General features: G+C 40.5%; 4 protein-coding genes and 1 non-coding gene across 11 annotated transcripts in view; 3 read left to right on the top strand and 2 right to left on the bottom strand.

The window, feature by feature from the left end:
- The window catches only part of LOC106871056 (F-box/WD repeat-containing protein 8), a 9,264-nt gene extending 4,615 nt beyond the window's left edge, over positions 1-4,649 (bottom strand). Inside the window, exons 1-7 of the mRNA XM_089345948.1 lie at positions 4,488-4,649; positions 3,537-3,658; positions 3,001-3,380; positions 2,307-2,411; positions 1,912-2,076; positions 1,296-1,384; positions 252-424 (exon numbers count right to left, since the gene is read on the bottom strand). Coding sequence (XP_089202074.1) covers positions 252-424; positions 1,296-1,384; positions 1,912-2,076; positions 2,307-2,411; positions 3,001-3,380; positions 3,537-3,651 — 1,027 coding nt within the window. The 5' untranslated portion in view covers positions 3,652-3,658; positions 4,488-4,649. The remainder of the gene's footprint in view (positions 1-251; positions 425-1,295; positions 1,385-1,911; positions 2,077-2,306; positions 2,412-3,000; positions 3,381-3,536; positions 3,659-4,487) is intronic.
- Positions 4,650-4,673: 24 nt separating this feature from the next.
- LOC106879014 (malonyl-CoA-acyl carrier protein transacylase, mitochondrial) lies at positions 4,674-11,259 on the top strand. 3 transcript variants are annotated; one of them, XM_014928419.3, is made up of 5 exons: positions 4,674-5,599; positions 6,233-7,079; positions 7,978-8,065; positions 9,061-9,281; positions 10,280-11,259. In XM_014928419.3, exons 2-5 carry the CDS (start codon positions 6,240-6,242, stop codon positions 10,679-10,681), a joined length of 1,551 nt encoding a protein of 516 aa, XP_014783905.2. In that variant the 5' UTR covers positions 4,674-5,599; positions 6,233-6,239; the 3' UTR covers positions 10,682-11,259. The 3 variants fall into 3 exon arrangements, with proteins under 3 accessions (XP_014783905.2, XP_089202076.1, XP_014783913.2); XM_089345950.1 differs by having other exon boundaries at positions 4,696-4,817; positions 10,280-10,873; XM_014928427.3 differs by lacking the exon at positions 4,674-5,599 and adding an exon at positions 5,719-5,858 and having other exon boundaries at positions 10,280-10,873.
- Positions 4,735-4,816, top strand: Trnal-aag (transfer RNA leucine (anticodon AAG)). The gene has a single exon. It is a non-coding gene; the product is annotated as a tRNA-Leu (tRNA).
- Positions 11,260-12,082: 823 nt separating the features above from the next.
- On the bottom strand, positions 12,083-14,807 carry LOC106879010 (uncharacterized). The gene has a single exon (XM_014928407.3). It carries the CDS (start codon positions 14,670-14,672, stop codon positions 12,696-12,698), a length of 1,977 nt encoding a protein of 658 aa, XP_014783893.1. The 5' UTR covers positions 14,673-14,807; the 3' UTR covers positions 12,083-12,695.
- A 1,531-nt stretch (positions 14,808-16,338) lies between these two features.
- The window catches only part of LOC106878987 (protein fantom), a 27,576-nt gene continuing 21,055 nt past the window's right edge, over positions 16,339-22,859 (top strand). The window contains exons 1-9 of one of the 5 annotated variants that reach the window (XM_089345942.1): positions 16,339-16,486; positions 17,858-17,957; positions 18,547-18,688; positions 18,894-18,955; positions 19,200-19,303; positions 19,772-19,852; positions 20,272-20,342; positions 20,555-20,626; positions 22,647-22,716. In XM_089345942.1, the coding sequence (XP_089202068.1) occupies positions 17,903-17,957; positions 18,547-18,688; positions 18,894-18,955; positions 19,200-19,303; positions 19,772-19,852; positions 20,272-20,342; positions 20,555-20,626; positions 22,647-22,716 (657 nt within the window). In that variant the 5' untranslated portion in view covers positions 16,339-16,486; positions 17,858-17,902. Of the gene's footprint in view, positions 16,494-16,581; positions 16,945-17,857; positions 17,958-18,546; positions 18,689-18,893; positions 18,956-19,199; positions 19,304-19,771; positions 19,853-20,271; positions 20,343-20,554; positions 20,627-22,646; positions 22,717-22,859 lie in introns of those variants that run through there. The other 4 variants (XM_089345943.1, XM_089345946.1, XM_089345947.1 and 1 more) reach the window with 4 other exon arrangements.

The raw sequence follows: 22,859 nt of genomic DNA, 5'->3' as shown, positions 1-22,859 counted from the left end.
CTGCACACATACACATATAAAATATATAAATTCACATATATACACATACATATATTTGTGTGTGTGTGTGTGTGTGTGTGTGTATGTATGTATATATATATTCTTTTATTTGTTTCAGTCTAACTGATTGAAACAAGTAAAAGATTAAAGATACACACACACATATTCTGCCAATAACACCACTACCACCACTACCACGACATCCACCACCACTAGTACTACTACCACCATCACCATTCCAAGCAACTCACCGTGTTTAAAGACCGCCACAGTCAGTGTGTCCGTAGTGTCCACCAGAGTGATATCATTAGCCACTGTCCCCTCCTCGCAAGTGTTGTCCAGCTGGAGTGACATGTCCGACGGTTGAAACACACAGACATCACCATTGTCTAAATTGTGCAGCTTCACTTGACCATTGGTGTATCTGGAATAGATGGATGGAACATTACAAGGGTCACATTAGTGATGTGTGAGAGAGAGAGAGAGTGTATGTGTGTGTGTGTGTGTGTAGGTATGGTTGTGTGGTAAGAAGCTTGCTTTCCAACCACATGATTCTGGGTTCAGTCCCACTGCATGGCACCTTGGACAAGTGTCTTCTACTATAGCCTAGGGCCAACCAAAGCCTTGTGAGTGGATTTGGTAGACAGAAACTGAAAGATTTCTATTGTATATATATATATATATATATATATATATATTAATGTCCGCTTTCCATGCTAGTATGGGTTGGACGATTTGACTGAGGACTGGTGAAACCAGATGGCTGCACCAGGCTGCAATCTGATCTACCAGAGTTTCTACAGCTGGATGCCCTTTCTAACGCCAACCACTGGTATCGTAAGATACCAGGACTTATTCTTTGTAAGCCTAGTACGTATTCTATCGGTCTCATCTGCCGAACCGCTAAGTTACGGGACGTGAACACACCAGCATCAGTTATCAAACGATGTTAGGGGAGAAACACAGACACACAAACATATACACACACATATATATATGTATACATATATACGACGGGCTTCTTTCAGTTTCTGTCTACCAAATCCACTCACAGGGCTTTGGTCGGCCCAAGGCTATAGTGGAAGACACTTGCCCAAGGTGCCACACAGTGGGACTGAACCCGGAACCATGTGGTTGGTTAGCAAGCTACTTACCACACAGCCACTCCTGCGCTGTGTTTATAAATGCTTTTCTTCATAGGTCTGCTGGTTCAAGGATTGGGCCAGGGTTAAACAGAAAGAACAACAAATAAAAAAAAAAAGAGATTAAAAAAAGCACTCTTTCACATTCCTTACCCAGCAACAACTGTGTCTTTATGGAAAGATGCTGCGGAGAGGACACCTGCTTGGACATAGAGCAACGACCTCACTCTACCGAGTCGCACCTGAAATAGGGAAAGTTGACAATTAATCTGCTAGCACGGAATTTTGTCAGTGAACAGGTCGCGGTCTCAAAGCGACGAAAATATTTTAACAAATAAAATTTAAATCTTTAAGTGAATCTGACGGATTTTGTGTGTTATTTTAAATGGCTTATAAACACCTTCCATGCTGCAATTGTTTTCGTTCCAGCACACGATCATCTCAGACCAGGTCCCTTGCTATGCAAGTACATCTCCGCAATACATTTTTTTTAATGTTTAGCGTAAAGTTTTCCTGGGCCCAGGAAAGGCGGTGAGCTGGCAGAATCGTTACCATGCCGGACGAAATGCTTAGCAGGAATTCCATCTGTCGTTACGTTCTGAGTTCAAATTCCACCAAGGTCGACTTTGCCTTACATCCTTTCGGGGGTCGATAAATCAAGTACCAGTTGCGTACTGGGGATCGATCTATCGACTGCCCCCCCCCACCCTCCTCAAAATGTCGGGCCTTGTTCCTAGAGTCGAAAAGAATATTATTATTATTACTCTACCTTCCAGTTATTCAAGAGTGCCTTGTGTCGTTGGTGTTCTTCTTTTACCACTGATTTCCAGCAGTCCTCTTCGGTCATCAATGGTGCCTTGCTCTTTCCTCTTTGACAGTGGACATTGTACCACAGCCAGTTATCCTCAGATAGACTTTGCCAACTTTTGCTCACCTGAACAAGAAAGTGTGTTTTTTTGAATTTTGATTAAAAAAAGACAAATTATTACAGCATTAGTCACACTTATTTACAAATATCATGCAGCATTAGTCAGTTGATGTAAATATAAGGTGACCCATTGTCGTGTGATAATTGCTCATCTCGGCCAAGATGCACACACACACACACACACACACACAAATATACACATAAAAAAAAGGAGGACAAAAAGTGACACTACTTACCTGCGCACACCGACACAAATCTTTCAAATCTAGATACTGGAAGATCTTAAGGGCCAATTCTCGAGCCAAGGATATTTCAAAGAAAGGGATTTCGTTGATTTCATTCTGGTAATTAAATTTTCAAAGTAGAAATTTTTTAGATTGGTTACTTAATTAATACAATGACATATTCTTTTACTTTTTTACTTGTTTCAGTCATTTAACTATGGCCATGCTGGAGCACCACCTCCAGGCGAACAAATCGACCCCAGGACTTATTCTTCATAAGCCTAGTGCATATTCTATCAATCTCTTTTGCCAAACTGTGAGGTTACAGGGATGTAAACACACCAACATCAGTTGTCAAGCAATGGTGGAGGGACAAACAGATGCACAAATATATGCATACAAACATACATATATGCTAGTGGGTGTAACCAGCCCACTTATGAGTACCTCTCATTCATTGGACAATAAACTTTGCTAGCAAAGACGTGTCGAGGCAAGTGAAATCAAAATCAAAATTGCTGATGTGGCAGATGACAGTACCGCCTGATTGGCACTCGAACCATGTGGTTGGTAACAAGCTACTTACCACACAGCCACTCTTGCACCTATATATATATATATATATATATATATATATATATATATATATGAATACATACACACACCTTATGTCAGAAATAATAAAACAGCAAAGCATTAGACTCACCAAATCTGCAACGAGATAATCAATGAAGCTTTCTCTCCTTTTCCCGTCATCACAGCTTGCTGTCTTCCTCTTCTTCTTCTTCTTCTCTCTTCCTTGAGTTTCCTCGTTGCTCTCCAACACGGAATCAAAGTATGACCGTTTCGAAGATCTCGATGTGTTGTCCGATGTCCGTCTGTCTAAATCTGTTTTATCTGCTTTCGTGTTTGAGTTTGGACAAGAGCCTTCCTTGAGAAGTTGCCCCACTATAACAAACGGCTGGTACACAACATCGTTCACGTTTTCTGTCACCTGCAATAGGAGCGACGCTGCGTGACCCTCGATTTTTTGGCTGCCTCCTAATTTGCTCCATGACACCTGTTGTTCGTCGGGATCTAAAGGGTCTGGAGGTGGTGGCGTGAAGGTGGAGATACATAGAAAAGATGAAACAAAAAAAAAATCAAATCTAAAAAATAAAAACAAAGACACACACACACACACACAAACGCATTTTTTTTTTTTTTACAAACATAGAAATGTATAAATAATAGTGACATTACCTGGTGGCATATCTTTTTTAGGGATCTTCTTTGGATGTGCCGTGGAGACATTCTGAGACCCCAGCTCGTTCCTCCATTGAGATCGAAACTCCTCCAGTTCCACTTCTTGAGCCATTGCTCACCTTGATGAAAAAAAATTGGGGTTTCAGATAAAGATAATAACAATAATAACAATTGGGCATGTCCCTGAGCGGCTGACGATATGTGCATCCCTGATCACGAACAGAAGTAGTGGGGGAGCATCATAGCCATGTGTTGAAAGGAATTCTTAGGGGTTTGGATAATTCACCTTTGGAAACATAGATGTTTTGCTCAACATCCTTAATCAATCCTTATTCGGGGACCTTTTGAGCGGGATGGGCTACTCGACCTGAAGAAAATTCTAACTGGGCCCACCTGCAAGGTTATGCGCAGTTTATCTTGATATGAGACCACTATGTTGTGCACATATGGTTGTGATGCATGTGCCTGGTGTACCCTTATCAGACGGGTGGTCATGATGGGTATACTGGGCTTCGTATATTTGTACCCCAGTGTCACTTTGATGGCATGCACTGCTCTCTCACTCAATAATAATCCTTTTTACTATAAGGCACAGGGCCAGGAATTTTGGGGGAGGGTTAGGGTTAGGTCGATCACCTCAATCTCAGTGCATAACTGGTACTTAATTTATCGAGGCCGGAAGGATGAAAGGCAAAATCAACCTTGGCGGAATTTGAACTCAAAACAGCGGCAATCGAAACACTGCTAAGCATTTTGCCCAGCATGGGTGTTCCCTCCCCTAATCGCAATTTCATCGGATGCAGCTGTACATCATTAACCAGCGAGAGATGTCCTCTTGGGGGGGTTAAAAAAATCGCAGTGGAGTCTGCTCAAATGGACAGCCATGTTAAAATGGCTACAAATATTAATTGTTAAATATTATAATAATAATTATTATTATTTCTTTACCTCCCTAAACTTGACGATTACCTATATATATATATTTTCAAGACAGCAGGAATGTGGGTTGATAAAAGATTTGACTGCCATTTCTAGCATATTGAATAAACACATACAGGCCTTCCCACCGCGCTTGAGTGTTTGTTGCTATATGCGCGGGCGCGCACGTGTGCCTCTGTGCGCAGGCGCAATGTCAGTTTCATCAACCAAACATCTTGCTAATATGTACGGTTATTTGTGGCAGCTGACTTCATCTGGTAGCGTGGCCGAGCGGTCTAAGGCGCTGGTTTAAGGCACCAGTCTCTTCGGAGGCGTGGGTTCGAATCCCACCGCTGCCATGTGAATTTTTTTATACTTTCAGATTTTTTCCTTTTTTTTTTTCATATCCTTTATTTATTCTAATGATTGCACTCTGGCCATGCTAGATCACCACCTTGTAGGGTTATGATACTAAATACAACAAAGGATATATACGTATATGTATATATAAAAAGCGAAAATGTCTGTACACGGCACCTCGAGCAAGTGTCTTAAAAATGATGGGGTCTATTTACTTTTCGACCCCAGTGATTCTTCACTGGTACTTAATTTATCGACCCTAAAAGGATGAAAGGTTAAGTCGACCTCGGCGGAATTTGAACTACGAAATGCCACTAAGTATTTTGTTCTGCCAGCTCACTATTTACTTCTCTTAATTGCCGAACCCCATGGGATGACACTCTAGCTAGATTCGAACCCCATTCTGCTTAGTATAAATATTCTTTCTACAATAGACACAAGACCTGAAATTTTGAGGGAGGCGGGGGAAAAAGTCTATTAGATCGACCCCCCAGTACTCAACTGGTACTTATTTCATCCACCCTGAAAGGATGAAAGGCAGAGTCTACCTCGGCAGAACTTGAACCCAGAACGTAAAGACGGTTTAGGTATTTCAGCCAGTGCGCTAAAGATTCTGCCAGGACGATGTATCTAGGGAGAGATAACTCTAATATGCCTCCTTCCACGTGCTTCCTATTGTCTTGTGTTGTTTTCCTTCATACGACGGAGCCTTGAATGTTTATTCCCTCTGAAGGTCATACAACAACAAAACCATATCTTCGGGATTAAATCGAAGACGTTTGGCAAGTTTTTATGTTATTTCCATTCTATTCTACCTTGTCTGATTTTATATTCCCTGTCGTCTTTATTATTAATTATGGTTTCAAACATAGGCGCAAAAGCTTAGAATTTTCGGAGAGAGGTTTTAGTCGATGGTCACTACCCCCATTGCTCAACTGTTATTTTATTTTATCGATTCCATTGTTCAGCTGGTTCGTTATTTTACCAAACTTCGAAAGGACGGAAGTCGATCACAGCGGAATTTGAACACATAGCATGAAGGTGAATAACTAAAATACCGCAAGGTATTTAGTTATTTTATTCTGGTGGACCTCCACGGCCATTCCATGTTTAAAAACTAATTTTATAGAAACTTTGGTGCCAGTGTAGTATGTGATCTACATACATGTTTCTGGTATACCTTGTGTAATAATATAGATAAAATATCAAATGTTTGTTTGTGTGATTTTGTCGATGTTTATCCCTCCTGTGTAAAATATGGCCTTCGGTAGATTTCATTAAAAAAATTACTGTTGCTACCACCACTACTACTATTGTTACTACAACTAATTTCACTGCTACTATATTTACCACTGTTATATCACATCTGCTACTACTACTACTACTACTAAAACTACTTTTTAAATCTTCTGTAGATCCTCAATGGCTGTCCGTGGTATATTTTCACATCTGGTGTCACCACGGGATCGAACTTGGCTCCGTGTTCTCAAGAAAACAACAGGCTCTAACCGGTTTTACACAGAAGACGGGAGACGAGACGGTTACCATGGCGACAAGAGTGCCGAGGATAAAAATGTGGAACTTAAAGCTGATGATTCGGCATCACCATCATCGTCATTGGTAGAACCACCGCCACTGTCAGAAACATCGCCACCGGCATCACAGTATGTCTCTAGCAGGAAACAGAAGCGTCAAGAGAAGATTGGAGAAAAATTCAAGAAGAAAGCGATGCTGCAGAGTGAGAAATATTTCCTTGATTTTGTCAAAGACAGCAAAACAACAACAAACAAAGAGAAGACGGAGCAACATGGCCATAGTCCGTCATTGGAAGGTTCGAATAAGATGGACAGCGCCTTGCAAGAATTCCTGAAGACTAACCCCAATGCGATCTCACACATGCCTGGTGGTGAACCAAACGTGGCCGAACAACCTGAGTTTCCATCCGATAACGAAGAATACAGGAAATGGTACCAGAGCCAGGAACGCTTTGCTGTCCGTCCGTCTATCGACCCCGAGACCACGACCATTCTGTTGTTTCCCGGTCAAGGTAGCCAGTTTGTAGGCATGGGTAAAAAGCTCATCGATGGCCATCAGCGGTGCAGAGAGATGTACGAAATAGCGAGTTCGATACTTGGTTACGATCTGCTTAAACTGTGTCTGGAAGGACCCCAGTCGGAACTCGACCGAACTGTTGTTTGCCAACCAGCAGTGATGGTCACTTCGTTGGCTGCAGTCGAATGGTTGCAGGAAGAAAACCCAAAGGTTTGTAGGCAAAATCCATTTTTTTTTCTTTTTGTTTCCTTTTTTTCTTTCGTTAGAGTCTTTTATTTGTTTCAGACATTTGACTGTGGCCATGCTGGAGCAATACTTCTCCTTCACTGAATTACTATTTTCTCTCCTCTCTTTTCACCATTCACTCCTACTGCTTGATTTTGGACAAATACACACACACACACACATATATATATAGATAGATCGTTGCCGGTGCCCCTGGACTGGCTCCTGTGCGGGTGGCACATAAAAGACACCATTTCGAGCGTGGCTGTTGCCAGTACCGCCTGACTGGCCTTCGTACGGGTGACACTTAAAAGCACCCACTACACTCTCGGAGTGGTTGGCGTTAGGAAGGGCATCCAGCTGTAGAAACTCTGCCAAATCAGATTGGAGCCTGGTGTAGCCATCTGGTTTCACCAGTCCTCAGTCAAATCGTCCAACCCATGCTAGCATGGAAAGCGGACGTTAAACGATGATGATGATGATGATGAAATATATATATTTGTTGTTTTTTCGTGAATCTCCTATCATCATCATCATTGTTTAACGTCCGCTTTCCATGCTAGCATGGGTTGGACGATTTGACTGAAGACTGCGGAAAGCAGATGGCTACACCAGGCTCCAATCTGATTTGGCAGAGTTTCTACAGCTGGATGCCCTTCCTACCTAACGCCAACCACTCCGAGAGTGTAGTGGGTGCTTTTACGTGCCACCGGCACGAAGGCCAGTCAGGCGGTACTGGCAAATATATATATATTTGTCTGTTGTGTTTTTCATGAATTCTCCTATATATATATATATATATACACACAAATATATAAAAACGTTACACTCATTATTATATTAGGAGATAATAAAAGTAAATATATCTCTAAATATTTTTCAGGTAATTGAGAAATGTATATCAACCGCTGGATTTAGTGTTGGGGAATTCTCTGCCCTGGTCTTTGCTGGAGTTTTAGATTTTGAAGATGGTAAGACATTTTACGTTTTTATGATGAGAGGAATAAGGCAATAATTGAGCCAACCTAGTGGGCAGGGGTTCAAATCCTGTGAGGGATGGGTTGTTTTTTTTTGGGGGGGGTGTTCCAGTATGCTTTTTGCTGTGTTTTTTTAATTTATTTATTAATTATTTCGATGCAAGTATGGCTGTGAGATTAAGAATCTTGCTTTGCAACCATGTGCTTCAGTCCCTCTGTGTGTCTCCTTGGGCAAATGCCTTCTTCTATAGCCTCTGGCCAACCAGTACCTTATGAATGAATTTGGTTAGTAGAAACTGTGTAGAAGCCTGTTGTGTGTGTGTGTGTGTGTGTGTGTGTGTGTGTGTATTCCCTGCTGCCACTTGACAACCAATGTCGGTTTGTTTATGACCCGTAACTTTGCAGTTCAGCAAGGAGACGAATAGAATAAGAACCAGACTTAAACACAAAACAAAAGGGGTCCTGGTGTCAGTTTGGCTAAAACCTTTAATGCGAGTGCTCCAGCATGGCTGCATGTGAATGATTGAAACATGTAAAATGTAAATGTTGTGAGCATGGGTGTATGGTTAAAATGTTTACTTCCCAACCAGCAGGTTTTAGGTTCAATCCCAGTGCATGTCTTCTGTTGTAATCTTGGGGTAACCAATGCCTTATGAGGAAAATTTGGTTGATGGAAACTGTATGGAAGCCCATCTTTTATCTTCTACTTGTTTCAGTCATTAGATTGTGACCATGCTGGGGCACTGCCTTGAGGAATTTTTAGTCAGATGAATCAACTCCTGTACTTATTTCTTCTTTTTTTAAGCCTGTTATTTATTCTATTGGTCTCTTTTGCCAAACCACTAAGTTACAAGGGTGTAAAGTCACCAACACCGGTTGTCAACCAGTTGTAGAGGATAAACACAGGCAGAAAGACATGCACACACACACACACGTATATGTTTTAACTATAACAACACCATAATCTCTCTCTGCCTCTTTCTTACTAGCTGTAAAACTAATCAAAGTCCGTGCTGAAGGCATGCAGGCGGCTTCAGAAGAGACTCCCAGTGGGATGATGTCTGTATTCTGTACACACAGATCCAAGCTGGGCCTTGCCATGCAGGTCGCTAAGGAAGTTTGCAAGCAGAAATACGACCTCCACGGGCCCGTGTGCCAGATTGCTAATTACCTCTATCCAGACTGCAAAGTCATTGCTGGCCATGATATGGTGAGTATTCTTCTTGTTGTTGTTGTAGCCGTCATCATTGTCATCATAGCCGTCATCATTGTCCGTGGTAACCCTGTTATGGTCAGTGTTTAATTAAATCTCGTTGGATTGTCATCATTGCCAAAAACAGCCAATAAAGACAAAAAAAAAAAAAGACGTTTGATTTGATTATCTCTGTGCCAAGCCCTGAAATCTGTGGCCTTAGAGGGTAGGTCTGTGTTGAGAAATCATCGTCATCATCATCATTGTCATCATAGTCCACCTCCATTGTGATCCTCATCGTCATAAACATCATTATCATCATCATCATCATCGTTTAACGTCCGCTTTCCATGCTAGCATGGGTTGGACGATTTGACTGAGGACTGGTGAAACCGGATGGCTGCACCAGGCTCCAATCTGATTTGGCAGAGTTTCTACAGCTGGATACCCTTCCTAACGCCAACCACTCAGAAAGTGTAGTGGGTGCTTTTACATGTCACCCGCACAAAGCTAGTCAGGCAGTACTGGCAACGGCCACGCTCAAAATGGTGTCTTTTATGTGCCACCCGCACAAGAGCCAGTCCAGGGGCACTGGCAACGAACTCGCTCGAAAATCTCTGTTAAAAACCACTGCTATAGTAGAAGGCACTTGCTCAAGGTGCTGTGCAGTGGGACCGAACCCAAGACCATATAGTTTAGAAATAAGCTTGTTACCACACAAACACAGCTGCTCCTACAATATTTAATGCTTAGCAGAATGTAATTTTATTTCTGATTTATTTTGGAAAACATGGTAGTGATTGAAGAGATTGTAAGTAGCAATGAAAGAGTTTTGACAAACAAAACAAATTAGTTAGTTGGATATTTTACCAATTGACTAATAATAAAGAAGAGGAGTGGAATTGAACCAGTGTGTGTGTTAATTATATTGGTATAATGACTCTCCTTAGACATGACAAAATGAAAAAAAAAAAATTTTTTTTTCTAATTCTTCAAAATTTTCTTCTCCATTTAAGGCACTGAGCTTTATTGAAAACAACATGAAGGATTTTGGAATTCGTCGTACGAAGAGACTTCCGGTCAGTGGGGCTTTCCACACCCCTATCATGGAACCGTCTGTGCCATCGTTTGCTGAAGCCCTGAAGAATTTGGAGATCAGAGAACCGCTATTCCCAGTTTATTCCAACGTCAAGGCCAAAATGTACCTGAATTCTCCGAAAGGGATGAAGAAACTTTTGAGAAAACATCTCACATCTGCTGTCAAATGGGAGCAGATCTTGCATGTCCTGTATTCAAGGGACAAGTCGGCAGCAAAATTCCCTCACACGTATGAACTGGGGCCAGGCAAGCAATTAGGGACTCTATTGAGAATGGTGAACTTAAAGGCTTATGGAAATTATCATAGTGTAGACGTTTGATAAGAGTTTTCTCATCCTTTCAGTCTTTCATTTGTTGGACCATGGCCATTCTGGGGCACCACTTTGAAAGGTTTTTGGTTCGTCATATTGACCCCTTACTAGTTATTTCTGTCTGGTACTTTTTCTTTTATTTTTATTTGTCCCTGTTTATCAAATGTATAGGGTTTACTGTTTAGGCGTGAAGGAACAAAACTGGACGCACTGATTCACATCAGTAACCACACACACACACACAGGTTATCAAAGATGGTTTCATTGTATATTGTAAAAAGTTTCTTAACAAGCTGCAGTGAGTTTGAGCCCCAGGAGGTCAGCCTTTGACTTCTTCTCTCCAATGGGTTTTTAACCCAATATTGTTCATTTATTGAAAAGCTGGAGCAACATGAAGTATTTTGCCCTTGCTCAGGAATACAACACCCAGTGCAGGAATTGAAACCACAATCTCATGATGAGTGTAATTCTTGAACCGTTAGGTCACTTACATTAATGATGAAAAAGCAAAAAAACCTCAAATTTTTCAGTAGTTTAAATGTTTTTAATAATTCTCATTTATTTTACATGTTTATACAATACAAAAATATGTTTTATACATGTCTATATAAATATATAGGAATACACATTGTGTGTATATATATATATATATATATATATATATATATATATATATATATGTATGTATATGTACAAAGGGGTACCCAAAAGTAACTGAGAACATTTGGTTCGTGAAGTGTCATGTGATGATATAAATTTAAAAGGCCCTTTTGATTATTTATGAAATATCTTCCTGTTCTTTTAGAAGATTAAAAAAAACAAACAAACAAACAAACAAAAATTCAATAAAATAATTGACTTGTGAATGAAAAAAATGGAGGTAGTGTGGTTGTTTATACACAAACTCTCAACATCAGAAAAAAATAAGCACTAAATACAGTTGGGTCAAAAGTACAAAATGTTCTTGTGTGTGTGTATGTATATATATATATATATATATATATATATATATATATGTATGTATGTATGTATATAAGAAAGTGGGATGACAATGGAATAAATAATTATGTTATGAACTTCATTAGCTTACAGCTGTTTCTGCTGTGAGGTACAATGCGCTCGTAGTTGAGTGCCTGACTATCATCCTTGCAGCTTCATCAGAGCTCCAAAGACTGAAGTATGTTATTGAGTTCTAAATGACAGGTTATTAGCATCACAATGCAGAAATGTAATATTAAAATATACATTATATATATATATATATAAAATTATTCTGTTGCATTAAAGTTTTTTCCATGTGAGAAAAAAAAAAAAAGATCCTTGTAAAATTCCATGCTTCTAAACTCTTCATATTCCCATGCAACCTTATTGCTTTATGTCACTTTTACTGTTCACTTTTCTGTCTTTTTTTTCTGTTTCCTTCCATATACTTTCCATGTATTTCTTCCCTTTATTGTCGTCTTTCTTTAGCCAACGTATTCCTTTCTGTCCCCTCTTTTCCAGTGAGTTGTAGAGCCCTTAAACACTGCATGCAATCTTATGCGTACCTTTCCTACGTCGGACACTAAACTCCACTTGCGAAGACTTGTTGTTGAGGCAAGCGAAATCGAAACCGAACTAAATTCGATGACTGGCACCCGTGCCAACGTCGTCTCCCTCATTGGACACGAAACTCAGCTTGCGAAGACTTATTGTTGAGGCAAGCGAAATCGAAACAGAACTAAATTCGATGACTGGCACCTGTGCCAACGTCGTCTCCCTCATTGGACACGAAACTCAGCTTGCGAAGACTTATTGGGGAAAGCGAAAGCGAAATCGGAGCCTGGTGTTGCCATCTGGTTTCACCAGTGCTCAGTCAAATCGTCCAACCCATGCTAGCGGATGTTAAACGATGATTATGATGATGATGATGATGATTTACATTATACATATTTACATTTGTGTATATATATATATATGTGTGTGTGTGTGTATTGATGCTTTTACCACATTGTACCTTCAGCATCAAGATTTCCAATTTTGTTCAACTGATCCGGGCCTCTTTGAATTTCTGACTAAGAATGTTCATAACATCCTTATGGGAACATGAGCTTGATTTCTTCACCGTTCCATAGTGTTCTTTGACAAACAGGGCAAACTTGTTAGGGGTGCGTGCTGGCGTCATCTCTGAGCCACCTTTGTTGGAACCACGGGTGGAATCCGCAGCGGTCACCAACTCAAAACGGCCGTGGCAGTATCCGCAGACCTTCTTTGTCGTATCCAGAGACTTGGAGTGTCGGCCAAAGCTGTAACCACATTGGACGCACTTGTACGTGTACTTCTTTGCAATGTTATAGCTGTGGCAACGTTCGATAATGGCCAGTGCCGAAGGATAGCGTCGGTTCGCTCGCCTCGCCCAAGACTTCCAAAGCACACCATGTCCTCCTTGACTTCCGTTGAATAACCAGACTGCAGCATGGCACAGTTCATGGATAAGTGTATCACGAACTCGTTCAGCCGTGTCGCACACCTTGGTCGCCAGGTTAACCTCAACTGTTCTCACCTGGGTTTTACGTAGAGTGTTAGTTTTCTTCTTAAGTTTGCAGTGACCAGCCGTGGTCAGTAAACGCTTGTTCCAGACAATCGGTAAATCTGCTGGGAACTGGTTATCAAAGATGGTTTCGTTGTAAATTACGAAAAGCTTTTTAACAAGCTGCACTCGAAATTTCTTGAAGTATTTTACAAATTTCCTTGCTTCTTCATCAACATACGATAAGTTTTCGGCATTTTCTGACAAGGATTTCAAGAAACAAGCGTAACCATCAGCCTCACGCTGTTTGTTTGTCTTATGTGGAGGCCTTGGCTGGAGTAAGTACCTCTGCGTTGGACAGGTTTGAGGAACTTTGCCGCCACATGGAACATTTGGTAATACATTGTTCACGGGTGTGGATCTTTTATCCGAAACTGGAGTCTTTAATCGTGTCACAGTGGATTTAGATCCAGTTGAAGAATTAGTATTGGTGCCGGGAAATACAGATGGTTTTCTAAACACACCATCATCACCACCACCGCCACTTAGGCCGTTCTTGCCTATTTTGGTTTCCAGTTTCGGAAGTTGACGGTCGGGAGGAGATGGAGTAAAATACTGAAAAATATCATCCCAATCATCCATGGTAGGAATCTCTGACATCTTTGCAGTTTCAGCAACCGTGGGAGGTGTTTGAATTGTTGTTGTTGTCAAAGGAGTTTTTTCAATGATGCAGCTATTGTTCGAGGTATCGGAAGCTGAATCGCTGTCGTTGAAAGAACTTTCGCTGGTCGAGTCGTCAAATACAAACGAGATCTTCTTGCAAATACCAGTCATCGAAGGGAAGTCATCGGAACCAAACAAATTCAATGGGCTATTTAGGCTGTTGCTATTTGAGTCATCACTGTGCCGACAGGATGGTGAATCGGGTTTAGGTGGCTGGGAAAATACAGAAGTGACCAAACTTCTCTTGTCCCTTCCTATTTTGTCATCATCATCATCAATATCATTATAACCAGTACTACTCATAACCAAGTCCGGGCTGTCGAGGAACTCCAGTGTTGACGTTGCCAAGAACAGGTCCTTTTCTGGCTGCGATTCTAAACCAACATGAATTTTCCCAAGACTTTTTGCACCAGTTTTGTCCAACAAATCTGCTTTCATGTTTTCCTTGTGGTTACTTCCAACTTTAATGGCACCGTTATTGCAATCTCCATTGGATCTAACATCAGACTTCCCAGAAACGCCCTGCTTCTTCGTAGAAGGCTTAGACTTCTTCACCTTTGACGTGGTGGCGGCAGTGTTGGCAGTGATACTGTTCTTAGAAGAGGCGCTGATGTCTTTCGCTGTGGAGCCTTTCTTTGCACTCTCCTTGTGCTTTTGTCTCTTTGTCAAAGAACGAATAGCAGAGTCTACATCACCTAACTGAAGCCAACCCAACTTCTCACTCATCTGCAAAAACATCTCATCAATATCAACATCATTCAAAGACATGGTCACAGTTTATTTTATATATATTTTCTTAAAACCAGCTTCTGTTGTTCTTGTTATAAATTATAGGTACGCTGCTCCGTTAGTATTTGAGCCGTTACAAAGTGTGGCGAATGCGGCTATTACATACAGTGAAGACAAAGGTGATGGTGGCGGTGGCGGTGATGACGATGCTGTTTCAGTTATAGGTTATCGTCGCTGTATCACTTATGTCGATATCGTATTTTTTTTTTTTTTTTACTCCTGTACTTCAGTTACAACTTATCCATGTCACCGTTAACGGTGATGTCGATAATGTGGTTTTTTTCCGCTGTTGATAAGAGTCTATCAATTTATAAATTGGTTTGGTGAAGAACGATGGCCAATAACAGCAGAGAATTTCAAATCGTTCGTTTTTTGAGGCGTTATTTCTGTTTAAGACTTTATGCAACTAGTTCCCAGTTTGATGTTCCGGTTGCATGGATAACAGAAAAAGAAATAAAACGTGCTATAATTCCCGATTCCTTAACAGTACTCAGTACCGTTAGCAGACGAATATTGTATTGTTCGTTGTTGTACTGAGAAAAGAAAGCAAGGTGTGTGTGTGTGTGTGTATAACACGTTCAACGGGATACGTAAGTTGTATATGAAAGAATATAGAGACGTTTATGAAGTACAAATGAAATTAATGATATATATGAAATTCGAAAGGAACAAAAAAGTAATCGGTTACACATAAATGTCACGAGGAAAATACGTAAATGAAAGTAAGAATGTTAAATATTATACATAAATGCGAAATAAATGTTCGTGCTTATATGTATATATATATATATATATATATGTACACACACACATGTAATTATGTGTGTGTAAATGTAATTAAGATTTCAGAAATATTAAATCTCGATAAAAAGTAAAAAATATTTTCATAAGATCACCAGGTATATATAGTTGAAAATAAAAAGATTATAAAGAAAAAATTATATAAATATATTTACAGAAGGAAAATATTAAAAAACTTTACAAAACACCAACACCAAAGAAACCAGAACTTTGCCTTTTTCAAATTTCGAAGCAATTAAGAAAATAACGCGAAGCTGGTGAGTGTTTATTGGTGTCAGTTTCGAACCCAGTACAACGGCTTTACGTACAAATATATTGTGCTCGCGCGCGCGTCTGTGTGGGTAAAATAGGCGCAGTCATAAATGTGTGGTAACCACATGGTTCTGAGTTCAAGTCCCACTGCGTTGAAACTTGGCCAAATCTGGTCTATATCTCTCTTTACTCTCTCTCTCTCTCTCTCTCTCTCTTTTACTTGTTTCAGTCATTTGATTGTGGCCATGCTGGAGCACCGCCTTTTAGTCTAGCAAATCAACCCCAGGACTTATTCTTTGTAAGCCTAGTACTTATTCTATCGGTCTCTCTTTTTGCCGAACCGCTAAGTTACGGGGACGTAAACACACCAGCATCGGTTGTAAAGCGATGTTGGGGGGTGGGGGGGACAAACATATACACACACACACATATATATATATATATACATACATACGACGGCTTCAATAAACACTCACAACGCCCGGTCTAGGAATCGAAACCGCGCCCCTATGACCGCGAGTCCGCTGCTCTAACCCCTGGGCAATTGCGCCTCCACATCCATACATACATATTTTACATAATTACCTCCCTTACATCCAGACACTCTTCAATGTAACTATAAACAGTCAACAAGTACTTGTCACAGTGTGATCACTATGGACTCCTTCACTCCCTCTCTTTCTCTGCATATACACTTAAATAGTATATATACATCAAGCGGGATGACGATCTTATAAATGGTAAATTGTCAGTATGTTTATTATATCTACTTATTATATGCATATTTGCCTTTGCAATTAATGATATTTTGTTTGTGAATGCGGATTCTCGTTGCTGGCGATTATTAGTTTACCTTAGTTACAATGGCGGTTGCCGTGTGAAGAAGAAGTTTACGGTGTATATATGTGTGTGTATGATATATATAGAAGGGTGATCACATGTCCGTATTTTCCAGGACATGTCCTGGATTCAGGTGTCAAGATTTGTTTCCGGAAAGAATTTTTAGAATTCTTCTAAAGTCTGAAATTTCAGCTTTCATCACGTAAAACCTATATGCGTATACGTAGAGAGAGAGAGAGATCCAGTGATGTTTAATATAGAAAACATTGTAGCGATCAAAGGATTTGTAGTTAAACTCCGAAATGTTTACCAGGGATTAAGTCCGCGGGGGTCAAGAGTGGCTGTAAGAGGAATCCAGGTGAGCAGGTATGGAGATAACGATGCAAATAAACAAACAAACAAGCTTGGATTTGATATATATATACAATATATGTACATGTATACATGTAAACAGAGAGAAAGAGGAGAGTGAAAATGCTCAGATGATGAATATTTAAGTATTAATAATATATAGATATTTATATATTAACAGAACAAACTTACTCCGATTCCTCAGAAATAGCCATCGGACCCGTAACTCCAGACTCTCTCCCTTTTAATTTTCTGTGTCTTTGTACTTTGTGAAAGTTTGATCTGTTAATATATAGATATCTATATATATTTATATCGGAATATTCATCGTGTGAAAACTTTCACGCTTTACTTTCTATCAAGAAACATTGAGAAATGTATATATCATCATCATCATCATCATCATCGTTTAACGTCCGCTTTCCATGCTAGCATGGGTTGGACGATTTGACTGAGGACTGGTGCAACCGGATGGCTACACCAGGCTCCAATCTAATTTGGCAGAGTTTCTACAGCTGGATGCCCTTCCTAACGCCAACCACTCAGAGAGTGTAGTGGGTGCTTTTACGTGTCACCCGCACGAAAACGGCCACGCTCGAAATGGTGTCTTTTATGTGCCACCCGCACAAGAGCCAGTCCAGGGGCACTGGTAACGATCTCTCTCGATAGTCCTTACACATGCCACGGGCACAAGTGCCAGAAAGGCGTCGCTGGGCACAGGTGCCATCCCATTTCGCTTTCGCTTGCCCCAATAAGTCTTCGCAAGCTGAGTTTCGTGTCCAATGAAGGAGACGACGTTGGCATGGGTGCCAGTCGTCGAATTTAGTTCGGTTTCGATTTCACTTGCCTCAAAAAGTGAAATATATATATATATATATATTCTTATCAGTGCAATATAATTATGTAATTCTATATTACAGGGTCTGTCTTGTTGAGCTTCGACACCAGCCATTATTGAGGAAAATATGACAGAGACCAGTGACACGACAGTGTCCAAGGAGCATTTTCTTGATGTCAAAAGTGAGTTCACAAAATAGTCACATTCTATATATATCATCATCATCATCATCGTTTAACGTCCACCTTCCAAGGACGACACTTTCAACACCTCTTATAAAGTTCTTTTAAAGTCTTGTAAAGTCTAATATATTCTTTGGTAGTCTTATACCATCTGACAAAATATTTATTTTGCAATAAAATACTTACTGCGGAAAGACTTTTTCAACACCCTGTGTATCCATCTCTCTATCTATCTCTCTATACATACATACATATATATATATATATATCAACCCATGCTAGCATGGAAAGCGGATGTTAAACGATGATGATATATAGATACTTTTTGTATCTGGTTTGCAAGCTTCTTTATGTGAATTTGTGTGTTGAAGCAAATTTTGTTGTGTCTGGGGAGGGTCGTATTGCCTTAATGCCTTATTATCTGACACACTCACTGGTTTGATTTCCACTCATTTATCTATGTATATATTTTATTTTCTTCCAAAATTTTCATTGCTTTTGCAACCTTGTCAATGGATGTTGACATATATATATGTGTGTGTGTGTGTGTATATATATATGAATGATTTTTTTTTTAATCTCTCAACAGTAGCAGATCCGAAAGCAGACCAACACAAAAAGGGGATATCATCATGGAATCGAGGCGACCTGGAAGATCGTTACCTCAGGCTCTACGAGGACCACATCTACCTCAAGAAACATTGTCACAAGCAGGAAGATCGGCTAAAAAGGTACACCTCCTCCTCCTCCTCCTTCTTCTTCTTCTTCTTCTCCTCCTTGGGCAAGTGTCTTCTGCTATAGCCTTGGGCCGACCAAAGCCTTGTGAGTGGATTTGGTAGACGGAAACTGAAAGATGAGGACAAATATCTGTCAAATGTAAATAATGTAAATTCATAAATGTATATATATATATATATATTTTTATTTCTTTTACAGACTTGGGACAAAGGTCATGCAACTGGTTATGGACAGGAAAAAATCAGCTGTCGAAGGAAAAGGTAAGAGAAAGAGAGAGGGAGAGGAATGTCCTTTTTCTTTATCTTCTTTCTTTCCCTTGTTTTATCTTCCTTGCTTCCTTTTCTCTCCCTCTCTTTCTGTCTGTCGGTCTGTGTGTCCGTTTGTCTGTCCATTGGTCATTCAGTCTGTCTGTTTTTTACTCTCTGTCGGTCCGTCTGTTCGTCTGTCTGCCTGTCTCTATTAATTCCTCCTCCTCTTCCTTCTCCTCTTCTTCCGTATGTCCAGGCAAGGCATCGGTGAGTGGCGGCAGTGTCAGTCAGGAGACGGTCAACGACATGGAGACCAAGATGTACGCCTACGAGAAACAAAACAAACAACTCAAAGAGAAGGTGAGTATATATATACACATACACACATGCAACCATCTATATATATATATATATATACACACGCACATACATACACACATATGTGGAAGACAACTGGAGGTTTCTATGGGATAACCTGCTGAGGGCCACTGACCAGATCTGTGGATGGTACCAAGTCCTCTCTCGACCCAAAATAACGTGGTAGTGGAACAATGTTGTTGACAGGGCCATTAGGGAAAAGAAACAGGCTTGGAAGGACTGGAAGAACGGTGGTAGCAGGGAATTGTATCAGACTGCCAGAAGGGAAGCAATACACCCTATCGTTACCATATCATCTTGTCTATATGCCTTTGCTACCCCACGCGTACTCTGAAAATACGCTGTCTCTTCTGACCTTGTTTATGATTATATATTGTGGCTATAAATATTGTAACTTTACTTATGACTTTACATATATTTTACATCTTTCTTGTTATTTATTTACCCCAGTTGCGAATCACAAAGCAGCACTTGCTGCTCGCCAGCAAGCAAGCAACAGCCTACAACCATGTGCAACCACGCATTAACACCGTAAGTTGCACACGACTCCTTCTTCTTGCACTTCCTACTTCTAATAGCTCCTCCTCCTCTTCATCTCTTTCCATTGTTTACAAGTCTTTGGCGGTGAGCTGGCAGAATCGTTAGCACGCCGGGCGAAATGCTTAGCGGTATTTCGTTTGCTGTTATGTTCAGAGTTCAAATTCCGCCGAGGTCAACTTTGCCTTTCATCCTTTCGGGGGGGTCAATTAAATAAGTACCAGTTACGCACTGGTATCCATTTGTCTGTCCTTGTTTGTCCCCTCTGTGTTTAGCCCCTTGTGGGCAATAAATAAATTATTACAAGTCTTTGAAAATAAACTTTACATATTCTATAAATTTATATTTTATTGTAATTTTGTTTCTTATATATATATATATATATATATTTTTTTTTTTCTGTTTTATTTTAGGGTCTCCCCAAACCGCCTCCAGAGCAGCGTATTTTGAAGAATCGTCGAGTGATTGGTCCTCAGCTCTCAAAGTACAGTAAATCATTTAGTTCGTGAATTAATTAACGTATTGATTTCTGAGTTCTATTATTGGTGATTTGTCGATGAAATCAACTTGTCTCCTCCCCCCGAAAAATTGCCTACATTGTGCCAAAATTTGAAACTATTATCATCATCATCATCATCATCATCATCATCATCATCATCATCATCATTATTATTATTATTATTATTACTCTTGCAGAACCAAGATGAAGATATCATCACCTGAAGATAGTCCATCTGAAGTGGACTTGCAGGCATTGGGTAAACTTCAGTGAGTAGAACATACTTCGGAAACACTCATTATGTTTGTGTGTATGTGTGAGTGTTTATATGTGTATGTGTGTGTAAAAGTACTGGGGATGGGGTTAAATTTCTTCACACACCCCTTGAAATTGCTGGCCTTGTGCCTTAATAGGAACTTATGGTAGATACATACAGACATACATACCTATATATATATATATATATATCATCATCATCATCGTTTAACGTCCGCTTTCCATGCTAGCATGGGTTGGACGATTTGACTGAGGACTGGTGAAACCGGATGGTAACACCAGGCTCCAGTCTGATTTGGCAGAGTTTCTACAGCTGGATGCCCTTCCTAACGCCAACCACTCAGAGAGTGTAGTGGGTGCTTTTACGTGTCACCCGCACGAAAACGGCCACGCTCGAAATGGTGTCTTTTATGTGCCACCCGCACAAGCCAGTCCAGGGGCACTGGCAACGATCTCGCTCGAAAATCCTACAGGAGCCAGTCAGGCGGTACTGGCAACGGCCACGCTCAAAATGGTGCATCTCATGTGCCAACCGCACAAGAACCAGTCCAGGGGCACTGGCAACGATCTTACTTGGCTTGCCGGGTCTTCTCACGCACAGCCCATTTCCAAAGGTCTCGGTCCGTAGTCATCGCCTCGGTGAGGCCCAATGTACGAAGGTCTTGCCTCACCACCTCAGCCCAGGTCTTCCTGGGCCTACCTCTTCCACGGGTTCCCTCAACTGTTAGGGTGTGGCACTTTTTCACGCAGCTATCCTCCTCCATTCTCACCACATGTCCATACCAGCGCAATCGTCTCTCTTGCACGCCACAACTGATGCTTCTAATGTTCAGCTTTTCTCTCAAGATACTTACACTCTGACGGGTATTCACATTGACATTACACATCCAACGGAGCATACTGGCTTCATTCCTTGCGAGCTTACGTATGTCCTCAGCAGTTACAGCCCATGTTTCACTGCCATGTAGCATGGTTGTTCGTACGCATGCGTCATACAGTCTGCCTTTTACTCTGAGTGAGAGTCCCTTTGTCGCCAGCAGGGGTAAGAGCTCTCTAAACTTTGCCCAGGCTATTCTTATTCTAGCAGCTACACTTTCAGCGCACCCACCCCCACTACTAACTTGGTCGCCCAGATAGCGGAAGCTATCGACTACCTCTAGTTTTTCACCCTGGAATGAGATAGAAGTTGTTTCCTGTTTGTTTGCAGTCTTTATTGCACCTGAACATCTGCCACAAACAAAAACTAACTTGCTAGTTAACCTGCCTTTGATGTTGCTGCACCTCTTATGTGTCCATAGCTTGCACCGGGTACATCTTATAGAGTTACTACCTACTCCTTTTCTACATACTGAGCAGGGCCATCTACCTGAAGGGGTTTGTGTTTTATCTACCTTCCTACTTATTAGGATTTTGGTTTTAGCTAGGTTGACTCTAAGGCCCTTCAATTCTAGACCTTGCTTCCACACCTGAAACTTCTCCTCTAGTTCTGATAGTGACTCCGCAATTAGGGCAAGGTCATCAGCATAGAGGAGCTCCCAGGGGCAACCTGTCTTGAACTCCTATATATATATATATATATATATACAATTGCAGCGTGGAAGGTGTTTATAAGCCATTCAAAATAACACACAAAATCCGTTAGATTCACTTCAACATTTAAATTTAATTTGTCAAAATATTTTCGTCGCTTTGAGACCGCGACCTGTTCACTGACAAAATTCTGTGCTGCATCTGAGAAAGTAATATATATATATATATATATATATATATATATATAAATACACATATATATGTATAAACACATGCGCACATACATTTATGTTTATATAGATATGTGTGTGTGTATAGTCATGCACATACACACACATATTTGTATGTGTCTAGATTTTTCTCTTAATTTCAATTTTGATATTTGAGACTGACATCGTTGTATTTTTGCTTACATTTACATTCATTTGCATACATTAACACACATTTGCATAAATTTTTGGTTTCTTCCTCTTTGTCTCTCAGAGAAGAAAATGAATGTCTGCAAGGAACCATTGAGATGCAACAGCAGCAGATTGAAGATCTTCAAAGAGAGGTCTGTGGCACTACCATTTTAATATCACATCTTTGTTTCTCTCGTCCCCTCATTTTCTTTTTCCCCCCATGCTGTCTGTCTGTCTTTCTGCCTGTCATCATTGAAAGTGGAAAGTGGACGTTAAACGATGATGATGTGTATAT

Source organism: Octopus bimaculoides, chromosome 30 (genome assembly GCF_046866305.1).
Source record: "Octopus bimaculoides isolate indiv1 chromosome 30, ASM4686630v1, whole genome shotgun sequence".
Lineage (NCBI taxonomy): Eukaryota > Metazoa > Mollusca > Cephalopoda > Octopoda > Octopodidae > Octopus > Octopus bimaculoides.
The sequence above is the reverse complement of the archived record's forward strand: the minus strand, read 5'-3'. Positions and strand labels throughout refer to the sequence as shown.